Here is an 18,815-nt window from a genome sequence, read left to right on the forward strand (position 1 = left end):
TGAGGGGTGAGAACCAGTGGTTTCAAGGAGGACTGAGTGGCCATTTCCTCCTGGCTTCCTCCCCAGGAGAGGTGGACCTGTGCACATGGTGTGGGTGCCCCGGAAGCAGCCAGAGGCGGGCACCTTCACCATAGTCAATGGCACCAGTGACGGCCTAGCCTGGCCAGCCTCAGCACAGGAAGGTCTCAAGTTGAAGAGCTGTCAGCAGTACCTCTCCTCCTCACATCCCTGCCTCCTGCCTTCCTCACTCTTGCAGGCTGCTCTACCCAACCAGTCAACCCCCAGGACCCCAGCACTCTCCATCAGGCAGGAGGAAAAAAGCCACGCCACCAAAGCACATGTTATCTTTTTATTGTGCAATTATCTTCTACAGAAAATCTCTAAAAATATAAATATGACTTCTCTAAAAAGTACTCGATAGGTCTATAATCTTCTTGCTTTTCCAAATGGGGGCCGAACTTGTTCTTTAAAAGCTGATGGATTACAAACATATGTCTTCATGTCACCGCCATACAGAATATTCACAGGTGTGTTTCTCTGTGTGCAAGGGTGGAGGCGGGGGGCAACCCTCCTTCCAGGCTCTGGGAGCTCACCTTGTGATCTAGGCGAGTAGAGCTAGAGGCTGAATTGGGAATATACAGTGGGGGTTATGGAGAAGTGGGGAGAGAAAAGGCTCCATGGCCCCCAAAACGTCCTTAAATGAACACAGAAGACAGGCCCTTCATCTTCCTTGTTACGCAGCCTTCAAGCCCCTGAGGAGCTGGACTCCATCAGGGATTGTGAGGCGTGGCTGAGATCTTGAAGTCTCATAGGAAGGTGAGACTGTGGAGATGGATACCAAGCCAGGTGGGGCTCTGGATGGAGGAGCTGGTGTGATCATTGGTCCTGCTGGGCTCTGGGCAGCGGCACTTAGCCCCTAGCACCAGGTCACTCTGGCAGCATTTAAGAGAAAGCCCAGTGTGAGGGCTTTCCATGGTGGCTTGTCTCTCCTGTAGCAGGAGACAGCTGATATCCGGGCACCTAGGGGTTGGTGTAGGGTCCCATGACTCCTAGTTCATTATCAGGCATGACTAAAAATCTAGAGGTTCTCCCTGACAGGGGTCTGGGGACAACACAGTGAAGGCCCATAGCTAATCTTGGGTTGGAGAGCCAGGACTCCCGCACTGCCTGGCTGCTTTAAGCAATCCAAGGCTGGTACTGTCCATCTGGTGGCTGCCATATCACTGGGTTTCTTGGGTAGGAGTGGCCCCAGAGGGCTGGCACATGCTGGTCTTCCTGTCAAAGAAGCCAACAGCTTCTGGCATGAACATCTGAGATGACACTGGGCTTGCTCTCTGATGTGTATTTCTAGTTTACACCCCACATCTTTGCTCTGTGTATTTTGGGGTTAATGCCTCAAACTGCTCTAGGAAAACTCATAGGACCTCAAATGCTGATCTCAAGGACATCTCTCTAGCTTGATGGTCAGATATCCCACCTTGGAATGTTTCTGGAGTAAGGCAGCTCTACACCTGTGCTAATAGCCCTGTTCACTCCACCAGGGCCATCGCTAATCTACACGTAAAGGACAGGACTTTGAAGGGAGTGTGGGACAAAGCCTTGCTTTCTGGGGCAAGGGAAGACACGGTAGGAGAGAAGAGGGCAGAGATGGCCAAGACAATCCAGCTGCTTAACCATGTGTACAAAAAGGCATTCACTTCTAGGAATCCTGCTGCGGCCTCCTGTTCTGTGGGAGTCAGCATGGGTGTTTTATATGGAGGCAGGGTGGGGAGGAGAGCAGCAGCTGGGTGATGATGAACCATGAGCCCATGGGTGTTCCAGAGCTCGTGGTAGGAAGCCAAACAAGTGGAAATGGGGAGGCTGCAAGAATCAGAACCAGAGGACAGCACCATGGCCTGTCCTGGCTGAATTCACCATCCCCAACCTCCTCACGGGAGCCCAGTCACCTTGTTCAAGGAAAGGAATTACTTCTTGCTGCAAAGACCCTTGTGGCTGGGATCACTACAGAGTCTCCTGGCCATAGGAAGACAGCACAATCGAGCCCCTGCCAGGAGAGAGGAGCATAGGGCAGGTTAGCCTGGAGGGCAGGAACCTGTCACGGGTGGATGAGCCTTGTTGGCCAGTTATATAGATCCAGAAGGCAGGAGCAGAGGAGGAACAATGGCATCCAGAAAAGAGACCGAGGCCAAAGGCCACCCCAGACAGGCCCAGTTCTGCAGGTCATTCAGGTGACTTCAGCACAAGCACAAGGCACCTTCTGCTTCATGAAGAGTGCTTTGCCTCCACATCCTCATCACAGCCCAATCTCACATGCTTCACCCTGCTCTGACACTTACCATTCCCAAGTCCTAGCAGTGCCTTATTCTTGGCTGTGGGGTGGCCCTGCGACACTGATCTGATTCTCAACGGTGTACCTCTCTGTTCTGACTCTAGTCCCTGTCTTCCCCAACCTCTGCTCTTGGCTCTCATAGGACCACCCCAAGTTCTCGGGATCTTCTCTGCAAACATCAGACCATGTTCCACTGTTTCTCACTGTTTCTGCTTGGCCTGCCTAGTCCTAACCCCCTCCCCCCGCCCCCCCCCCACGGTTCACATCATCTTCCCAAGTGCCATAGGGATACCTCACTTTGTATTCCACAGCTGCACATCTGATCTGCATGGGGAAGCCCTATGTGGTAAGGGTTAATCCTCAGGGAAGCTCTTAAGGTCACAGGCTGGGGAAATACCTCTTGGGGCAGAAAAAAAAAAGATGGCTGCAGGAGCCCACATTTTCTTGACCCTGGAGGAGCCATGGCTGGGCTGTGATCAGGGAATGTGGCTCTCCAGGCCAGGTCCCATCATCAAGCCACACCCGTCATTCCTCCCCCACCTGCTTCCCCGCTCTCCTAGTCAGGGGGCTCCTAGGCCGTTGTGGAAGAGAGGCATAGAACCAGGTTCGGGAGGGAGACTAGGAGGCAGAATAGGGGTCTGAGTAGAGTGGCAAAGAGAATTCCTGCCAGCTCTGTCATCCTGGGCTGGTGGCCCTGTAGTTCTGTGGGAAGCTGGGACAAGGCTGTGGGTGGGTGGGCTACAGCAACCGCAGCTACAGCCAATGGCCTGAGGAGCTTTCAGAAAATCAGGATCATGCTGGCAGCCGAGTCCTTTCGCCATTCTGTATAGACTCCTTAGCTGGGACTACCTGTGGGCGTCGGGCCCTGGCACACCTCAGGCAGAGAGTGTGCCCTGCTATGCCTGGTACAAGGAAGACAAAGACATGGTGGGCTCAGGACAAGGACCTGTGTGAAGTAGAGGGCAAAGCAAAGGGAAAAGGGTGCTTGGCAAAGAAGACAGGAAGCTCTACTCAAAGGACAGCAGGTCGGGGTGAGGGCCCTCATTGTCAAGGCTGGAAGTCCGTGCCCGGGGAGGGGGGCTGCTGTCCTCCCAGGACTCAGCCAGGCTGATGGGGCTCAAGCTGAGTTTGAGGCCATTTCTTTCCATGGGGCCAGGGGAGGAGGCTCGTCTGTGCTCAGTCGCCTTTAGCTTGGATTCATCCTGACTGTCCTTGTGGATTAGGTCAGGTACTGACAGGGACACCTCGCCGTTGGGCAGAGCCTCGCCCCTATCTCCTATTTCCATGGTAGTCTCTGATCGTGGCGTGTCTGCTGAGACAGGCTGGGCTGTGCAGGGGGGCTCCTGAGGCTGTCCAGGGAGCAGTTCTGGCCCATACTCCAGGCTGCTTAGGACAGGTTGTGACGAGATCAGCATGTCCTGGGTGGTCTTCAGGGCCCGAGGAGTTCGCTTCCTGGTTATGGGAGGTGGGGGATCCAGCCGAGGGAAGGCCTCTGGGACTGACCTGGAAGTCCACGACAATAAACATTGCAGGCTTTATGGATGGCAGCACTCTGGCCCACACACATTCTCACTTCTCTAACGCCAACCTCACCTTCAGCGTGCCCACCCACGGGGTGTTTTGTAGATCTTAACATCAGCACAAGTTAGCTTTAGGACTGTTTCTTCCTCGTTCAGTGTTCAGGACTCTAGCAGGCAGGCTCAGGGAGCTGTGCCATCTGAGAACCAAAGCAGTGAGTCTCACAAAGAACACCCCAGCTCAGAGGCTTCAATCACGGTCCAAAAAGAACCTTCTAGATGGAGATGTTGGGAGGGCTCCTGCTGTATGCTTCTCCCCTGTCCCCAGCAGGCACTCAGCTTGGGGAAGCAGTTCTCAGGCATGCTCAACATCATAGGCCGTCTGGAGAGCTTCTGGGAAATACTGGGGTTCAAATTCAAAACCCAGCTTTTACCAGTACTATGTGACCTATAGCGCCTCACTTTCCGTTTCTGAGCTTGACTCATCTGCAACATGAAAATATGCCTAAAGCCAGGCTTAGTGGCTACACCTCGAACCCTAGCATTTGGGAGACTAAGTCAGACAGGTTGACATGAGTTCAAGGCTAGCCTGGGTCACAGTGTGAGAGACTGCTTCAATGACAGAAGTAAGGATGGAGGAAGGAAGGGAGAAAGGGAGGGGTAAAGGGAAGGAAAGGAAAGAAGACAGGAGAAAATAAAAGGAAAGATGTCTGTCTCTATCTTTGGGAAGGGTGAGCATTAGAAGCAGCAGTATGTAGGTCGGTGCTCAGGGTTAAGACAGACGCTCGGGAAGTGTTCCTATGGTTATAAAGCTGAAGCAGGCTTACATGAACATGGCTGCATCCCTCAGATGTTTTTGGCATGTGTGTATGTATTTAGATGTACATGCATGCATGTGAGTATGGAAGCCAGTGTGTCTTCCTCAATTGCATTCACCTTATTTATTGACATAGGTTTTGTCCCTAAACTCAGAGCCTGCCTATTCAGCTAATCTCGCCAGCTAGCAAGCTTGTCCCAGGGAACCACCTATCTCCACCTCCTCCCTGGGGCTTGGATTACAGGCACACACACACTGTCATGTGTGGCACATATGTGGGTTCTGGGGATCTGAATTCAGGTCTTCCTGTTTGCATAACAAGCACTTTACTGACTGCGCCATCTCCCCAGACCTTTCTATCCCTGTTTCCCTTGGACAACTTTTCACCCTTCTTCAGGGCTGCTCTGCCCTGACCACACTGCAGTCCATCCACATGCCTTCCTCTATCAGGGGGATGCTGGGCAGGGCAGGGGACTCACCTGTCATCCTCCAGACAGGCCCCACATGCTGCATCTGCCCCTCCGGCCAGCTGGGCACCAGCAGTCTTATTGATCTCCATCACCCCCACACTGCCGAGGCTCGAGGGATCCTTTCTCCGCAGCAGGTCGTTGACTTTGGCCCCCATGGCTTTGCCCAGGTTCTTAAGATGTTGGCTGCTGCCCACCCTCAGTCCTGGCCCTCCTGGATCTGCAGAGCCAGAGGTGGCAGAGCTTGGAGCCACAGGCCTGGACAGGTGGGGGACGGACCGGCTCGACTGCAGCTTTGGAGTGAGGGCCGTGTTCAGGTTCTCAAACATGCTGTGGTCAACTATGAGCAAAGAGGGAAGAAGGAGAAATACTTAAGTAGAGGTGAGTAGACCTTGGAACCTATTCAACTTTTCTTTCTTTCTTCCTTTTTTTTTTTTTTAAACAGCACACCCAGAACTTGTAACTCCACAAGGTTATGGAAACTTCAAGAACGAACCAGTAGAGGCTCTTGTGCTTCCAAGGGAAGTTTTCTTGATGGGATATGAGACCAGAAATTCCAGTTGTACTCTACTCAAGTTAATCAGTGACAGTTCAGCCATAAAACAGCAACATGATTCCTTTAAATCAGCCTCCTTAACTCATGGGTTGACCCCTTTGACCTTGAAGTCACCAGGTCCTTTGAAGCAGACGGAAAATGAGGATGAAGCAATGACATGTGACATGTTTACACTGTCGTCAACATAGCTGAGTTCTCTGACTTAGGCACTGGGACAGGAATGGTAGGCGAGAGATTGTAGAGTTGGGAATTCTCCACTGAAAGCCAGAAGCACGGCATATTTTTCCCCATAGTATATGGGCTGGCCCCTCCCGTCTCCCTGGGTGGAACGTGGGAGTGCAGGTCAGCTCAAGGACACAGGGGCCAGGCGGTCTATCAGACCCAGTGCATAATGCCAGCTAAGCATGAGGGTCCTGAAAACTCACTTGAGTGTCCCAACAACCCAGTGAAGGGCTCACGGGTAAGTTTCTATTTCTAGATGAGGAAGGGGCTCAGAGTAATAAACTGCAAGTCTGAGGTCACAACGCTAAGAACTGGAGGGCTGGTACTAGAACTCAGGTCTTCTATCCCAAGAGCTCAGAGCTCTGCTTGGATCATGGACCTGCTGTGTAAATATGCTTGATGTTTGGGAAGTGGTTCTCTTGAGGTCTCTCTGTTTAAGTTCAAAGACTAACTCACTGGGTTTTAAACGCTGCCAAGGTGAAACCATGCTTTATCCGTATTTGTATCTAGTTGTATTTTATATTTAGTGTCTCAAACTAAGCTGCCCCCGATCACTTTACAGTGGAGAATTATGACAGACAAGCATGGCAGCCCCAAGGCATGTTGTTGAAAGGGCTGGTGCTCAGGGCTCTATGCCAAGCTGTCCATACAATGGTACCTGAACATCCTCTCCCTACCTAGACATTCAGCTTGGTCATCAAAGCAGCCAGCCAGACCTTGAAACTGGGCCTCGGCTGTGTTGTCTGTGTGGTGCAAAGACAGGATGTCGCAGGCTCCCTAGGCTCTGCTTGTCCACACCTCTGCCAAGGGTCTCTTCTCGTGTGTCCTGTGAGCACTTGAGCCTAAGGCGTCTTCTTGCTTTTGTGTGATTTTGGCACACAGCTCTTTTCTCTGCCCTGCACTGCAGTGTGGGGTGGGGAAGGAGGCTCTGTTCTTCTCTCTCTCTCTCTCTCTCTCTTTCCTGTGGCTCATCAGAGATCCTGACTGGTTCAGTTACTACACAGGCCATATTCTAAGGGTCCCTGGGTGGCAGGCAGAAAGCCACGGGGAGCAAGGTACAGTGCCACCCTGTGGGTGAACGCCGTGGTCTTCACTTCTGTAACTGCCCCTGAAGGCTGTGGTAGCAGTGAAAGGGGCCCACTGGCTGCACTCCAGACAGGTGCTCCCCACACTGGCAGAGTACCCACCTAACCCCACGGTGTGCACGGGCACCAACTTCGGCTTACCATGCTAAGAGTGTGTCTTTCCATGTCATCCACTTTGGCACAATTTGCTTACCACGCCCTACAGCCTCCTCATGTTCTTTCCTCAGGGACTCTGCAAACTAACAAAGATTATCTGGAAACTAAGTAACTTCACTATCGTTCCAACAGCCAGGAAGTATATGGAACACTGAGGAATCTTACGAAATGTTCTAGAGGCTATGTGAGGAATAGGAAGTCCTCCACCATTTCTTAGATCTGATGTTTCTGGATTTTTTAAATATATTTTTTTCAGGGGGGGCATACTCATTTTTAAAAGTGGAAACATCAAAACCTCCCATCAAGGTGATTTATAAAATATGAGCCCCTGTTATTTTTAAGACATACTCACTCTAATAACTGAAAGAGGCATCAATTTGGGTTTCCTGTATTATCCACTCTCTCCACTCTTCATAGTGTTATCTATGAAACATACTAACTTCATGGGTCATTTAGAGAGAGTCTATTACACATTGTCTTTATTACTGTCTCTGTCTCACTTTTTATGACAAATATACCCTATCTATACAGTAAAATGGGAAGCACTTTGAGGAGCTATAGAATTTTGCGTGCTGTTTATGGTCATATCACCTTGCCTGTGCCTGATCTTGGAAGCTAAGCAGGGCAGAGCCTGGTTAGTACTTGGATGAATTTTGAGTGTCTTTTACTATCTACAATGCCTAGCTTATAGCCTTGTACAACACCAGACATTCAATCAGTTAGCTTAATTGAATTTGACTATTATTAATTCTTTAAAAAGATATATGATGGGCTGTCACTGTAGGGAAACTGACCACAAGTCTGTTTCTAGGTACAGAAACCACTCAGACTCCCTCTGTGAGAGTGGCTGAATGGGCTCGTAAGGTCAGAACAGGAGAAAGTGTTCTTTGTAGCCTCTCTGACACCCACAACCAAGGAATGGGTCAGTGAACCCCTTTTCCTGCAAACTCTACTCTCTGTCCCTTCTGCCTTAGGAAAGGAGGCTTGGTGATTCAAAGAACAATGGTGATGGTGAGGAAGATGACTGGGTCCCAGCTGGGTGACCCACCCAATAACACCCCAACATGCACATACACAAACTGAGGGAGGCACCTAGGAACATAAGTCACCCACAAGAAAGAGGGCATCTTACCTGTCCGAGAAAGGGGCTCGGAAAGCAGGTGGGAAACAAACAAGAGAAAGACACATTTTATGTAGTGAGTAATCACTTTGTGAGAGTCGTCTCCTGTTGAGCCACCAGCAACAACACATGAGAAACACTCAAGAGGAATGTCACAAACCCTGGGAAGACCAAGTTCTCATAAATTCTTCAACAGCTAAATCAAAATAGCGTGGGACTTTAAAAACTACAGACAGGTACTACTGCAGCTTCCAAAATCCTCCCCACTCCAAATCTGAGCCTCTTTATGTTAACTGTATCTCCAATTCCTAGGTGGAAGTGAGAGGAATGTGACTGGCTAAACTGGAAAGAAATTCTAAGTCTTCTGGGTCCTGTGTACATAGCACACGTGATGTTACTTTCCACATGAAAATCACTGGACTGGAGCTAGGAAGACATTCATTTACTATAGCTGAGTCTAAAAGGACAGTGCAGAAAAGCTAAGTGGCAGAGTCTGCCCAACATCTCACACAGGTCACTGATGAAAGAAGGGGACTCAAAGTGACATATCCTGACCCCTCAACCCATGATCTTGCTCTACTTCATGATGACCCAATAAAACTACCAACAACCTCACAGACACCCAAATCCAAGACCTCATTCTAACAGTCCAAAGCAGGCCCAAGGGCTGTCATGTTTTCTCACTATCCTTCAATCTTGTAGGTAACTGGAAATAAATCTAGATAACTCTGGCTTTTTCTGTGCAGGAGCTGAAACATACTCCACCCCACAGTCATTGCAGGAGGAGAGGAGAGGACCATCTTTCACAACCAGTGTAAACATACCACCATTTACAGCCAAAACACAGCCGTGTATCTTAGCTGACAAAGAGTGATGATCTAGAATGAGGCGCCTACAGCTTCTCCTCGGGGCGTCACAATTGTGCGTCCTGCTTCCGCATTCCCAGTGTGCCATGTTATTATATGGGAGACTGAAGCAGAGAGGACAGGCAGCCCTGGAGTGTGCTGTCTCACCAACACACTGCCTCACACTAAGCAAATGCAATGGAGGAAGCCATGTGTCCCAAAGAAGCACCACCATTAGAATAACACTTGGTCCCTACTCTTAGGAGAATATATGTTACAAAAGACACAATGTAACTTACCTTCAGATAGTTCTGAAAAAAATTAAGGACTGGAATGTGACTCAGCGCTACAGCACTTGCACATACAAGGCCCCAAGTCCCATTTTGAGCATCACACATGTACAAGTATATACAAACATACGTGACGGGGGTGGGGTGGGCATGGACTGATATCACCAATGGGGTAGCCTGTCAACAGCAGGAAAACCTGGATACTAGGCATATAGGTGTTCTGATTTGGAGTGTACTAATTTCATATCATGCAAATTTTGTAAATTGAAATTATTTCTAAAAAATATATTAAAATGTATTCCTTAAACAAACCAGCAACTAAAACAAAACCGCACACACACATACATGTTTAGCAGCAGAGGCTAGGCAAGTCAGGGAGAAGAAAAACAAGATGGCCATCCAAAGGAGACAGCGGCTCTACTCTCTGGTACTCTCAGCTTGCCAAGGCCACTGAGGGGTGATGAAAGTCAGGAGCCTTTACTAACTGAACAACCACGACAAAGCCAAGAACATCTTACAAACAAAAATGACAGCCATTTTTCAGACGATAGCCGAAGCAAAGAAATGGAATGCTGGACCTTGTGATGTCAGCGGAGCTTAGATCGGCTATCGTCTGGACAACCAGGCAGCCTCCAGGGAGCAGGAGTGTGATCTCCACACCGTGCCGCCGTCAGAACATGGAGAACTTCTCCCTCCTCAGCATCTCCGGTCCTCGAATCTCATCCTCTGCCCTGGGCCCTTTTCCTGATCTTATGCCCTCACTTGCCACCAAGCTGCCAGGTAAACTCTGCCATCTCTAGGGCCACCAAGGTGAGGGGTGGGCGGGGGGAGGGTGCTTGGTTTCTGAAGTTTTCACTTGAGTTTCTTACCAGGTTATGTTACTGGCACACCAATTAATGAGAAAGTCAAATCACACATGGGGAAAAAAAGAATTTTTCAAAATTCTGTGTTCCTGGTAAGGCAGTCCTGCTGTTTAAACAACTCTGGCAAGGGAGGCCTGAGCACGTAGATCTGTTGGCAGAGAGCTTACCTGGCATGCATGAGGCCCTGGGTTCAATCTCTGGTACCTCATAAGGTAGGTGTGGTGGTACACATTTGTAATTCCAGTGCTTGGGAGAGGCAGAAAGTTCAAGGCCATCAGCCATCCTCTGCTGCACAGTGAATTCTAAGCCATCCTGAGCTACAGGGGACCCTGTCTCAAAAAATAAATCAGCTGAGGGAGGAATAGGAGAACATCTGTCATTCAATCTTTTGCCACAGGGTCTGCATGAAGTGTCAAGATGGCAGCTGTCCATAGAAAGAGCAGGCACTCACATTAGCTCTGCCACAGCTGGAGAAGACAGACACTTAAACTCTTAGGTGGTAGCTAAACAGTAGGGTCACCAATGAGCACAAGGAAGAACTAAGGTGGGCGCTGTGAGGGCTTGTTGTTCACAGTGTGACTCCTGTGATGTCAGCATCACTGCTGAGTGTCAAGCCTGGGACCTCATGTACGCTAGGCGGGCATTTTACTACTGACAGAATAGGTGGTGCGTTTTCTATAGAACACATTACAGGGTACAGACACTCCAGGGTGTACCCTGCAGCAAGGGTCCACAAGGCCCCTCTCTGGCTGCGGCATGAGATATTTCTAAAGCAGAGCTGGGGTTCCTGCCCTTCAAAGGATCATGCAACATAGCTGTGGCCCATGACCACAGTCTCTGCCCTAGAACCTGCATCCCAGCGTCCTGCAGTGTAGAGTGAAGTTGCATTTGTGATGACGAGCAGCGAGGAAGAGGAGATGAGGAGTGGGCCAAGTCTAAAACCCCTTTCCCAGAGGCCCTTTCTTTGAGGTCCAAATGAAAGTCCCCATTTGTGATTCCCCCAAATGTCACCCAGAATAGATCTTCCTGCCTGAGTTCAGAGGTCACTGTTTGCCTCTGAGCATACAGAAGGTGAGTTTCTGGAAATGTTTTAGGGAGCCCCCAGAAGAGGACTCCCTACTTTGCTCTGCTCACCAGTGTTTCTTCTGTAACCCAGACATTGCAAAAACAGTGGTGCCCACTGAGGCCTCCAGCCCAGCGCAGGCCCTGTTATCCCAGTACCAAAGCAGCATGCTCTGGCATGGGGTGCACAGCACAGTGCCCTCACCAGGTGAGGCCTTCTGTTCTGGGCAGGGACCTGCGACAAAGGCTGTGTCCCTAGGGGCAGGGTGCCTGCAAGCTCACTTGCCACGTGCTGCCTTTCCATCTGCAGCCTCCTTCTGTAAAGCCCACGGCCTGCTTCCCTTCTCCTCTCACTCAGGCAGCTTCTGTCTAAGTGTGCTGTTGAGGCACCATGATTGGCAGTGAGGCTGGAAGAGAGGTTATAACCACTGGTGGCAGAGAGAGGGAACAGAAGACATCAGATGTCTGTCTGCTAGGCCACATGTCCTTTTTTTTTTTTTTTTTAATCCTTAGAAGGAGTCATAGAATGAGGTATCTCCAGGCTGGGAAGGACCTCAGATCATATATACACCAAGGCTTAGTGGCTGAGCAATGCCTTTCCTGTACAAATACCTGATGACAATTTCCATCAGTAGCAAAAGCAAGCACTAGGAATGGACCATTGAGGCTGTCCTCCCTATCCCATCACCTGCCCATCTTCTTGCTTTTCTGTTTCTCTTGGCAGCCCAAAGCTCAGACTCAGCCTTTTCTTTTGCAGAATTGGGGGATACCCAGAGTGGGGAACAGCTGCGGCGGAACTGTACTGTCTACCGGCCCTGGTTCTCCCCTTACAGCTACTTCGTATGCAGGGACAAAGAGAGCCACCTGGAGGCCGACGGCTTCCCAGACGTGGAGCGAGACGAAGGTAGAGGGGACAGCTGTTTTTCTGAGGACATATCTGAGAGTGTGTGTTCATCTTCTTCCTCCCAAGAGAACACACACCCCCAGGAGGTCAACAAGACACCCAGGTCTGGCTTGGACTCCATCACATCCCAGGACATTCTAATGGCCTCCAAGTGGCAGCTGACCCAGCAGAATGGCTACAAGTGTGCGGCCTGCTGCCGCATGTACCCCACGCTGCACTCCCTCAAGAGCCACGTCAAGGGGGGCTTCAAGGAGGGTTTCAGCTGCAAGGTATACTACCGCAAGCTCAAAACCCTCTGGGGCAAGGAGCAGAAGGCCCGGCTGGGAGACAGACTCTCCCTCGGCATCTGCCAAGCCTTCAAGTAAGTGCTTCTGGTGCCTCAGGTAAACAGAGATGAAGTCTACTTATGTCTCTAGTGAGAGAGCAATAAACCACAGTTAGCCAGCCTGTGTCAAGTCTGAGGTCACTTTGTACCAACTGCCCCCCTTGCCCCTACCCAGTAAGTCTTTATCCCCCTTTGGCTAGCAATTGTCTGGCAACTACTAACCCATATCCCCACCTTTTTCTCTAAGATAAAGACAATGCCAGAAGTTTTGGGAATATGCTCTAAGAGACCCGCACAGTTGGCGTCCTCTGGGTATTTGTTGGAAATGCAATTCTTGGGCCTTACTCAGTGCAACTGAATCAGAAACCCTGGGGTGGGATCCTGGTCATCTATAGCCTAGCTTGTCTTCAAGGTGACTTCTGAAGTAGCTCAGCTGGGGGAACCACTGCTCCAGGACCCTGGCCCATAGGACCTGTGCATCCTTTACCCTGGGGCTAAATGGCTTCTGGCAAACAGGAGGAGTCCCTGCCATTCGAAAGGTTTCTACCTGTTCATCTTGGAAGGGCTGAGATAGGTGAGCAACACGCCTCTGAGGAGAACAATTTGCCCCCCCCCCCAGCATAAGTCAGGACACAGAAGAGGAGGGTGGCCCTGTCCCCAACCACGTGTGTCATGTCTGCTCACTTAGAATGGGTGTGTCTTGCTGAAGCATGACAGGGTCACGTTGAAGCCAGGGGACATCTTTTCATGGTGTCTTGAGTCATGTCAACACTGGCAGGTAGACGTGTGAAAACACCACTTCCTGTTAGCACACCATGTGGTCAGTGGACAGCACTGACTCTTGCTCCACGTCTGGACAAACCTCATTGCCAATCTGAACCAGAGAAATGGATGAGCGTCAGAGACAGAGCGAGGGTGCCTATTTTGCCCATCAGCTGGCACAAAAGAGAAGAAAGGCTGACTACTTGGTCATATTTCAGGTCTTTGTTACCTCTGGCTTCAGCCACTGCAGAGGGTATTTCCTCTGGGGGGATGGGGCATCCAGCGTCCCCCATGGGTGGGCTGGTGCATGTGGGTCCTCCCTTTTACCTGCAGTGGATATACCCTGGCTCTTCCTGGAGCCTAACTTTACGGTTCACGGAGCTGCTGCTGCTTGTGCTGCTGAAAGCTCACGTGTGGTTCTCCTGTTTCCGCTAAAGAGATGTTTCATACACTGCGCGCCACCCCTGGCCCTGCGCCCGCACTCCCCACCTAGCCACGGTCCAGAGTCGACTTGACTATCAGGTTTAGGAGCTGGAATCTGCAGGTCACAGCCGTTCATTGTGGGGCCTGATGGTCTCTAGGCAACACTGTCATCATCCCAGGACACCATCTCAAGGGAATACAAGTGACCCATGAGCCTTTCTAGCTGAGCTAGTGTTTCTTAACTTGAAAAGTCACCAGTTCCTAGAAGGCCTCCCCTCCCATGTGTGTGGCTTACGTGTGTGTCCCGAGTGGGGACCCTTGTGAGTACAGGCAGAACAATGTACAAGGAAGGAGGGAGGGTCCCCCCCCACCGAGTCTTACTCCTACCTTGGGGGGGGGGGAAACTCAGGAAACAAGCTGGCTCCTAAGCCTGTTTCCCATCTTGTACCAACCCTAGGCTCTCTTTCAGGGCTCTGCATCACACATAACAAACAATTGAGAGGAAAAATGGATGACAGGGACCCATCAGTACCCACCTATCGCAACCTAGAAGGTCTTATGCCTTCTCCCTAAAGAAAGGAAGATATCCAAAGTTTGTATTTAACGTACTACCATCCTAAGAATTTTCTCAGTACAGAACTCTGTGTGAAGTTTCAGCACATAGAAAAAGGGACCTGGCAGAGCCTATATGAGCTGTGTAGGAGGGGTCGGAGCAAGCTAACTCAGAGGCAAATTAAACTATTCCCTGGGGCTTTTACAACGCCATCTCATTTGCTCTCGTAATAGTTGCATGTGGCATATATTATCCAGGCTTCGATGCGAGAAAATCCAGCTCAGTTCAGTTTACTCAGCTAAAAGAGAACAGAGCGCACGTGAGCCTGGTTCACTGAGCCTCCCAACTTTCTCCCTGGCCAGGAACTGACCAAGCTTCTGGCCTGGCAAACTTTCTTTATTCTAAACAGCTAAAAACTATAGCCAAAGCTTTTGGAATTGAGAAAGGTAATCCTGCAGTTCATTTTTGGAACATTCCTTCCCTTCTTTTTCATTTCTGCCCTATACAGGGAGGCCTATACTCCCAGGAGCCAGGGGCAGTAACAGTATAATCCTTCCAGGTAGATATAGGAAGGGGCCTGTTATGTTCCGTATGTGGATATTTCTTGAATAGGCCTATTAAGACCCCCTACTAACCATGTGCCTCAGACATGTAGTCTAGGAGTCAGTGAAAGGATCTTAGTTATGTTGTACATTGTGATGTTGCACTATTCATGTTCAAAACTCACTGCTGCTGTCCTCATTTCTAACAGTGTTTAGACTACGAAAATATCTGGGGTCAGAAGAATCTACCAGATGGGTACAGAGCAGGGCTTCCTAGCCTTTGCTCTACTGACATTTGGGGCTGGAGAATTCCTCGCTGCAGGGACTGTCCTGTTTATGGAAGACTATTTAGTGGCATCGCTGATCTCTACCTGCGAAGGGCGTCCCTCCCCAGCTGTGACAAATGAAAATGCCTCCAGACACTGTCAAATATCCCCTAGGGAAGCAAAATTATTCCCAGGGGAGACCAGTGGATCATCTAATCCTGCAGGGCTGATCCATATAATACACAGGTATGCTGTGGATGTTTTCTAAATCATGTCCCAGAGTTGATGGCACCTGGCTTGGGAAGCGGGCAGAGGTGTGGGGGCAGAAGGAACAGCTGAAGTAGAAGAAGCAAGTGTAGACGATGAAGAGCTTTTAGAAATAAGAAAGGTTTATTTAGCAAAAGCCACCAGACTAGTGACAACATCCAGGGAGTAAGTGCACTTACATTAACAGAATCTTTTCCCAGAGAGCTGATCCAACAGATAAATGACACGACAGTTCGAGGAAGCAGAGGGCTAGAGGGGAAGCAGGAAGGCGGGAGGAAGCAGTCAAGCGGAGAGTAAGTAAAGGAATACAACTCCTAACCGAGGTGATAGCTGAGAGAAGTGAGGCTTGGAGAGGTTTCAGAGCACTGCAGTGAGCAGGAGTATCAGGAGTATTGTTCCAGTCCCCATATGCAGTCCATCCTGTGCACAGAGTTCTGTCCTGCCTCAGCAGCTGTGAAGCCTTGGGTGGCTCCAAGAGTCTGCAGGCATCTGAGGCAGGCTGGGGCAGGCACCTGTACGGTGGGGCCCTGTTGTCCACATGTTCTCCAGGCGGGGCAGAGTAGGAGGATGAAACGGAGGAGGGTCAAGTTGGGTTAGCAGAGCAAGAAGCAGGGGAGGAGGAGGATAGCTGGCACTGCTGGGAGCTGAGGTGCCCACCGCCCTGACGAGAGGCGGAGGCTGGCGACCCACAAGGCCCCTAGATCTGTTCTTTGTCTCCCATCCATGTACAAATTTGCGTCACATTATAGAGGGTGACAACACATGAAGGAGTATTCCAGGGAGGACCTGAAGCAGCAGAAGGGTGGGGGGAGGGAACTACGGGCTTTAAAGAACTCTTGCATGGTCCCAAGTCAGCATCTAGTAACTCATCGCTCGCATCCTTCATCCGATCTCCATTTCCTTCTTGTCCTGCACAGGCTTTCCCAAAAACCACTGTAAAAACTATCTTCCCCATTTATTTCTCCACCCCAACCTACACAAGCTTTCTCTATCCATACTCCATATATCTACTCTACTGGCCGCTAGCATTATCCTTACTTTTTGCTGGTAGGCAACAGGCTTGAAAAAAAAACACCCAAAACAAAACCAGATCATCCACTCCTCTGGACACTCAAAATCTTGGACCCAGAGGCCCCAGACTCAGGGACCCTAAGTTAGGATCAATATGCTAGGCAGGCTCAGTCAGACTGTACTCTCGGCTGCTCCTTGTCTTTGGGGATCCCACATTCCTGATTCTTCTACTATAGCTTGTCCTCCTTCAATGGTTAGAAAATCACAAACAAAAACCTCACCCCTCCAGCTAAATGCACACGAGGAAAAGGAGGCAACCTAATATTAAGTTGAATACCTTGGAGATCTTTCTCTGCTTTCTAGTCACTCTCAAGACATGTCCATACACACAGACAGACACACACACACACACACACACACACACACACACACACACCACACTCACCACCCTATCATATGTCCACCAACAACTTGATGCACAGAGAGGGTTGATATAAAGCTGTGTGTATTTCCTTTAATTTGGGCTTTCTGGTCTAGGAGAAATCCAACTCTATAAGAGAGGGCTGCACTTGCATTAATATAAATCCCAAAGCAAAGCAGGGACAAAGAATTCCATTTGGGCAAAACTCCCGATCTTATCAACTGGGCCTCAAGAAGCATTGCAGTCTGGCCCGTAGCCTGCCCAGTATGAATGTGAGCTTCTCACCCTGCACATTCGACTCAAACATGTCTCAGCTCTCTCTTGAGGCACTGGAAATCTGTTAGCCACTTAAGGTCTTACAGGGGCGAAAGGAGCTTTTCCTCCTGGGCCCAGCCAGCCTGCTACTGAGTGGAGACTGCTAAAGACGGCCTAGATGGTAAAAGATAAGAGTTGCACTTTTTTTACAGGTCTGCTCAAGGCACGAACCCAGAGAGGTGGGCCGGGTGGCACGGCTGTGGTCCCTGATCTAGTGGCAGTGATTCTGAAGAGTAGACAGAAGCAGTCTCAGCTGTCAATTTACATCCATTTTTTTCCCTTTTTCAGTAAAAGTTGACCACTACTGCCCAGTGGAGGGGACAGGTAGAGAGGTAAGGCAGAGGGCTCTGGGTCTCTGAGACAGTCACAGGGGCAAAAGGCTGCAAAAAGGGTCAGTTGGCAAAACCCCAAGGTAGGGCACAGGGCATGGGTACTTGCCAGCGTCATTTATGTGAGCTGAAGTGCAGGCAGGAGGAGGGTGGGGGCAGGGCTTCCACACTGACGGACCAGACCTAAGTGACCCGTGGCAGCAGTCAGCTGTGTCACCCGGGCTCCCATAGCAGGGGTCTTAGCACTCTCAGGAGCCCTTAGAAGCAGCATCCGACATCCAGCTAGAGAAAATGCTTGGATCCTCTCGTAACTTATCCACTGTGATTTGTGACACATCCCAGCTCCATGCTTTCTAAACGGATCGGCATAGCCTGGCTTCTGCAGCCCGCTGCACACAGTCTGTACAATCTCAGCAAAAGCTTGGAGAAGGAATTCTCTAATACGTCAGGGGAGGGTGAGGCAACTCGTAGCATCCTGATATCCAGAAACAGAGGTACCTGAGAAGGTACCAATGGCTTCCCTTTATGGTCTGGACTGCAAAGGGAGTGTGGGGGACACTGAGGCAACAGGGGGCAGAGCAGAGGAGCTTAACAGTGCAGCAGTGGGGGCAGCAGATCTTCCCAGAGCTTGTGGTCCTGAGAGGGAGCCCCTCCCAAAGCCATGGGCTCTCGTGTGCTCTGTTCCCACCACTTCTCAGTCATGAGCAGAAGGCAGGCGCCGATTCACTTCTGGGAATTTCTTCCCCATGAGCTCTCTAAAGCAGAATCCTATTTTTCCTCTGAAGCCCTACTCTCTCCCAGCCTTGCATGTTATCCTAGAGGTGCCTGCCCTGGGCAGAGCCACACTTGGCCTTTCCGCCCTACACCACCACCTCCACCAGTTCCTTGCTTTGCACCTACACGGCGATCTCATCATCCAGGCTGTCGCCCAGCTCCTGCCTCTGCAGGACATTGAGCAACCTCGGCAGCTCCTCCTGGGACCATGAATCACGCTCCTCGCTCTCATCTGTGTTGGATTCATACTCAGAGGCGATGCCTGACTCTCGGAACTTGATGAGCTCCAGGCCACCCAAGAGCGGCTCAACCTGCGCCAGGGGTGGGGTATCCTCAGGTGGGAGGAAACGAAAGCACTCCAGCTTCACCAAGCAGTCACGCCTACCTAAGGGGCTGCCTGCTGGGTGGGCAAAGTCAGCCAAACCTGCGCCCAGTGGTGGTGAGTGTAGGTCCTCTGGCTTAGGAGTCGTGGGGTCGCAGAGCACGGGCAGGGCTCCTGAACGGAAGGTGATCTCCAACAAGCTGTCCTGAGAGCCCACTGCAGACAGACAAGAGGGAAAGAGACAAAACGTTAGGCAAAAGCTTTAAATGTGA

At 50.5% G+C, this 18,815-nt stretch overlaps 2 protein-coding genes across 5 annotated transcripts in view; one reads left to right on the forward strand and one right to left on the reverse strand.

Annotated features, from left to right (window-relative positions):
* Nucleotides 1-334: 334 nt before the first annotated feature.
* The window catches only part of LOC101601843 (carboxyl-terminal PDZ ligand of neuronal nitric oxide synthase protein), a 303,471-nt gene continuing 284,990 nt past the window's right edge, over nucleotides 335-18,815 (reverse strand). For 3 of the 4 annotated variants that reach the window (XM_045152904.1, XM_045152896.1, XM_045152918.1), the window contains 3 exons: nucleotides 18,607-18,759; nucleotides 5,143-5,470; nucleotides 335-3,832 (listed from right to left, as the gene is read on the reverse strand). In XM_045152904.1, the coding sequence (XP_045008839.1) occupies nucleotides 3,337-3,832; nucleotides 5,143-5,470; nucleotides 18,607-18,759 (977 nt within the window). In that variant the 3' untranslated portion in view covers nucleotides 335-3,336. The remainder of the gene's footprint in view (nucleotides 3,833-5,142; nucleotides 5,471-18,606; nucleotides 18,760-18,815) is intronic. The other variant, XM_045152911.1, reaches the window with a different exon arrangement.
* On the forward strand, nucleotides 10,082-12,598 carry Spata46 (spermatogenesis associated 46). Its single transcript, XM_004663284.1, has 2 exons — nucleotides 10,082-10,184; nucleotides 12,087-12,598. Exons 1-2 carry the CDS (start codon nucleotides 10,082-10,084, stop codon nucleotides 12,596-12,598), a joined length of 615 nt encoding a protein of 204 aa, XP_004663341.1.

This window comes from Jaculus jaculus, chromosome 1 (genome assembly GCF_020740685.1).
Source record: "Jaculus jaculus isolate mJacJac1 chromosome 1, mJacJac1.mat.Y.cur, whole genome shotgun sequence".
NCBI lineage: Eukaryota > Metazoa > Chordata > Mammalia > Rodentia > Dipodidae > Jaculus > Jaculus jaculus.

Bases quoted from the DNA above. Each gene is read 5' to 3' on its own strand.
- Spata46 (XM_004663284.1), top strand. From the start codon at position 10,082: ATGGAGAACTTCTCCCTCCTCAGCATCTCCGGTCCTCGAATCTCATCC. The intron at 10,185-12,086 runs GTAAACTCTGCC...TTTCTTTTGCAG, and splicing joins ACTTGCCACCAAGCTGCCAG to AATTGGGGGATACCCAGAGT.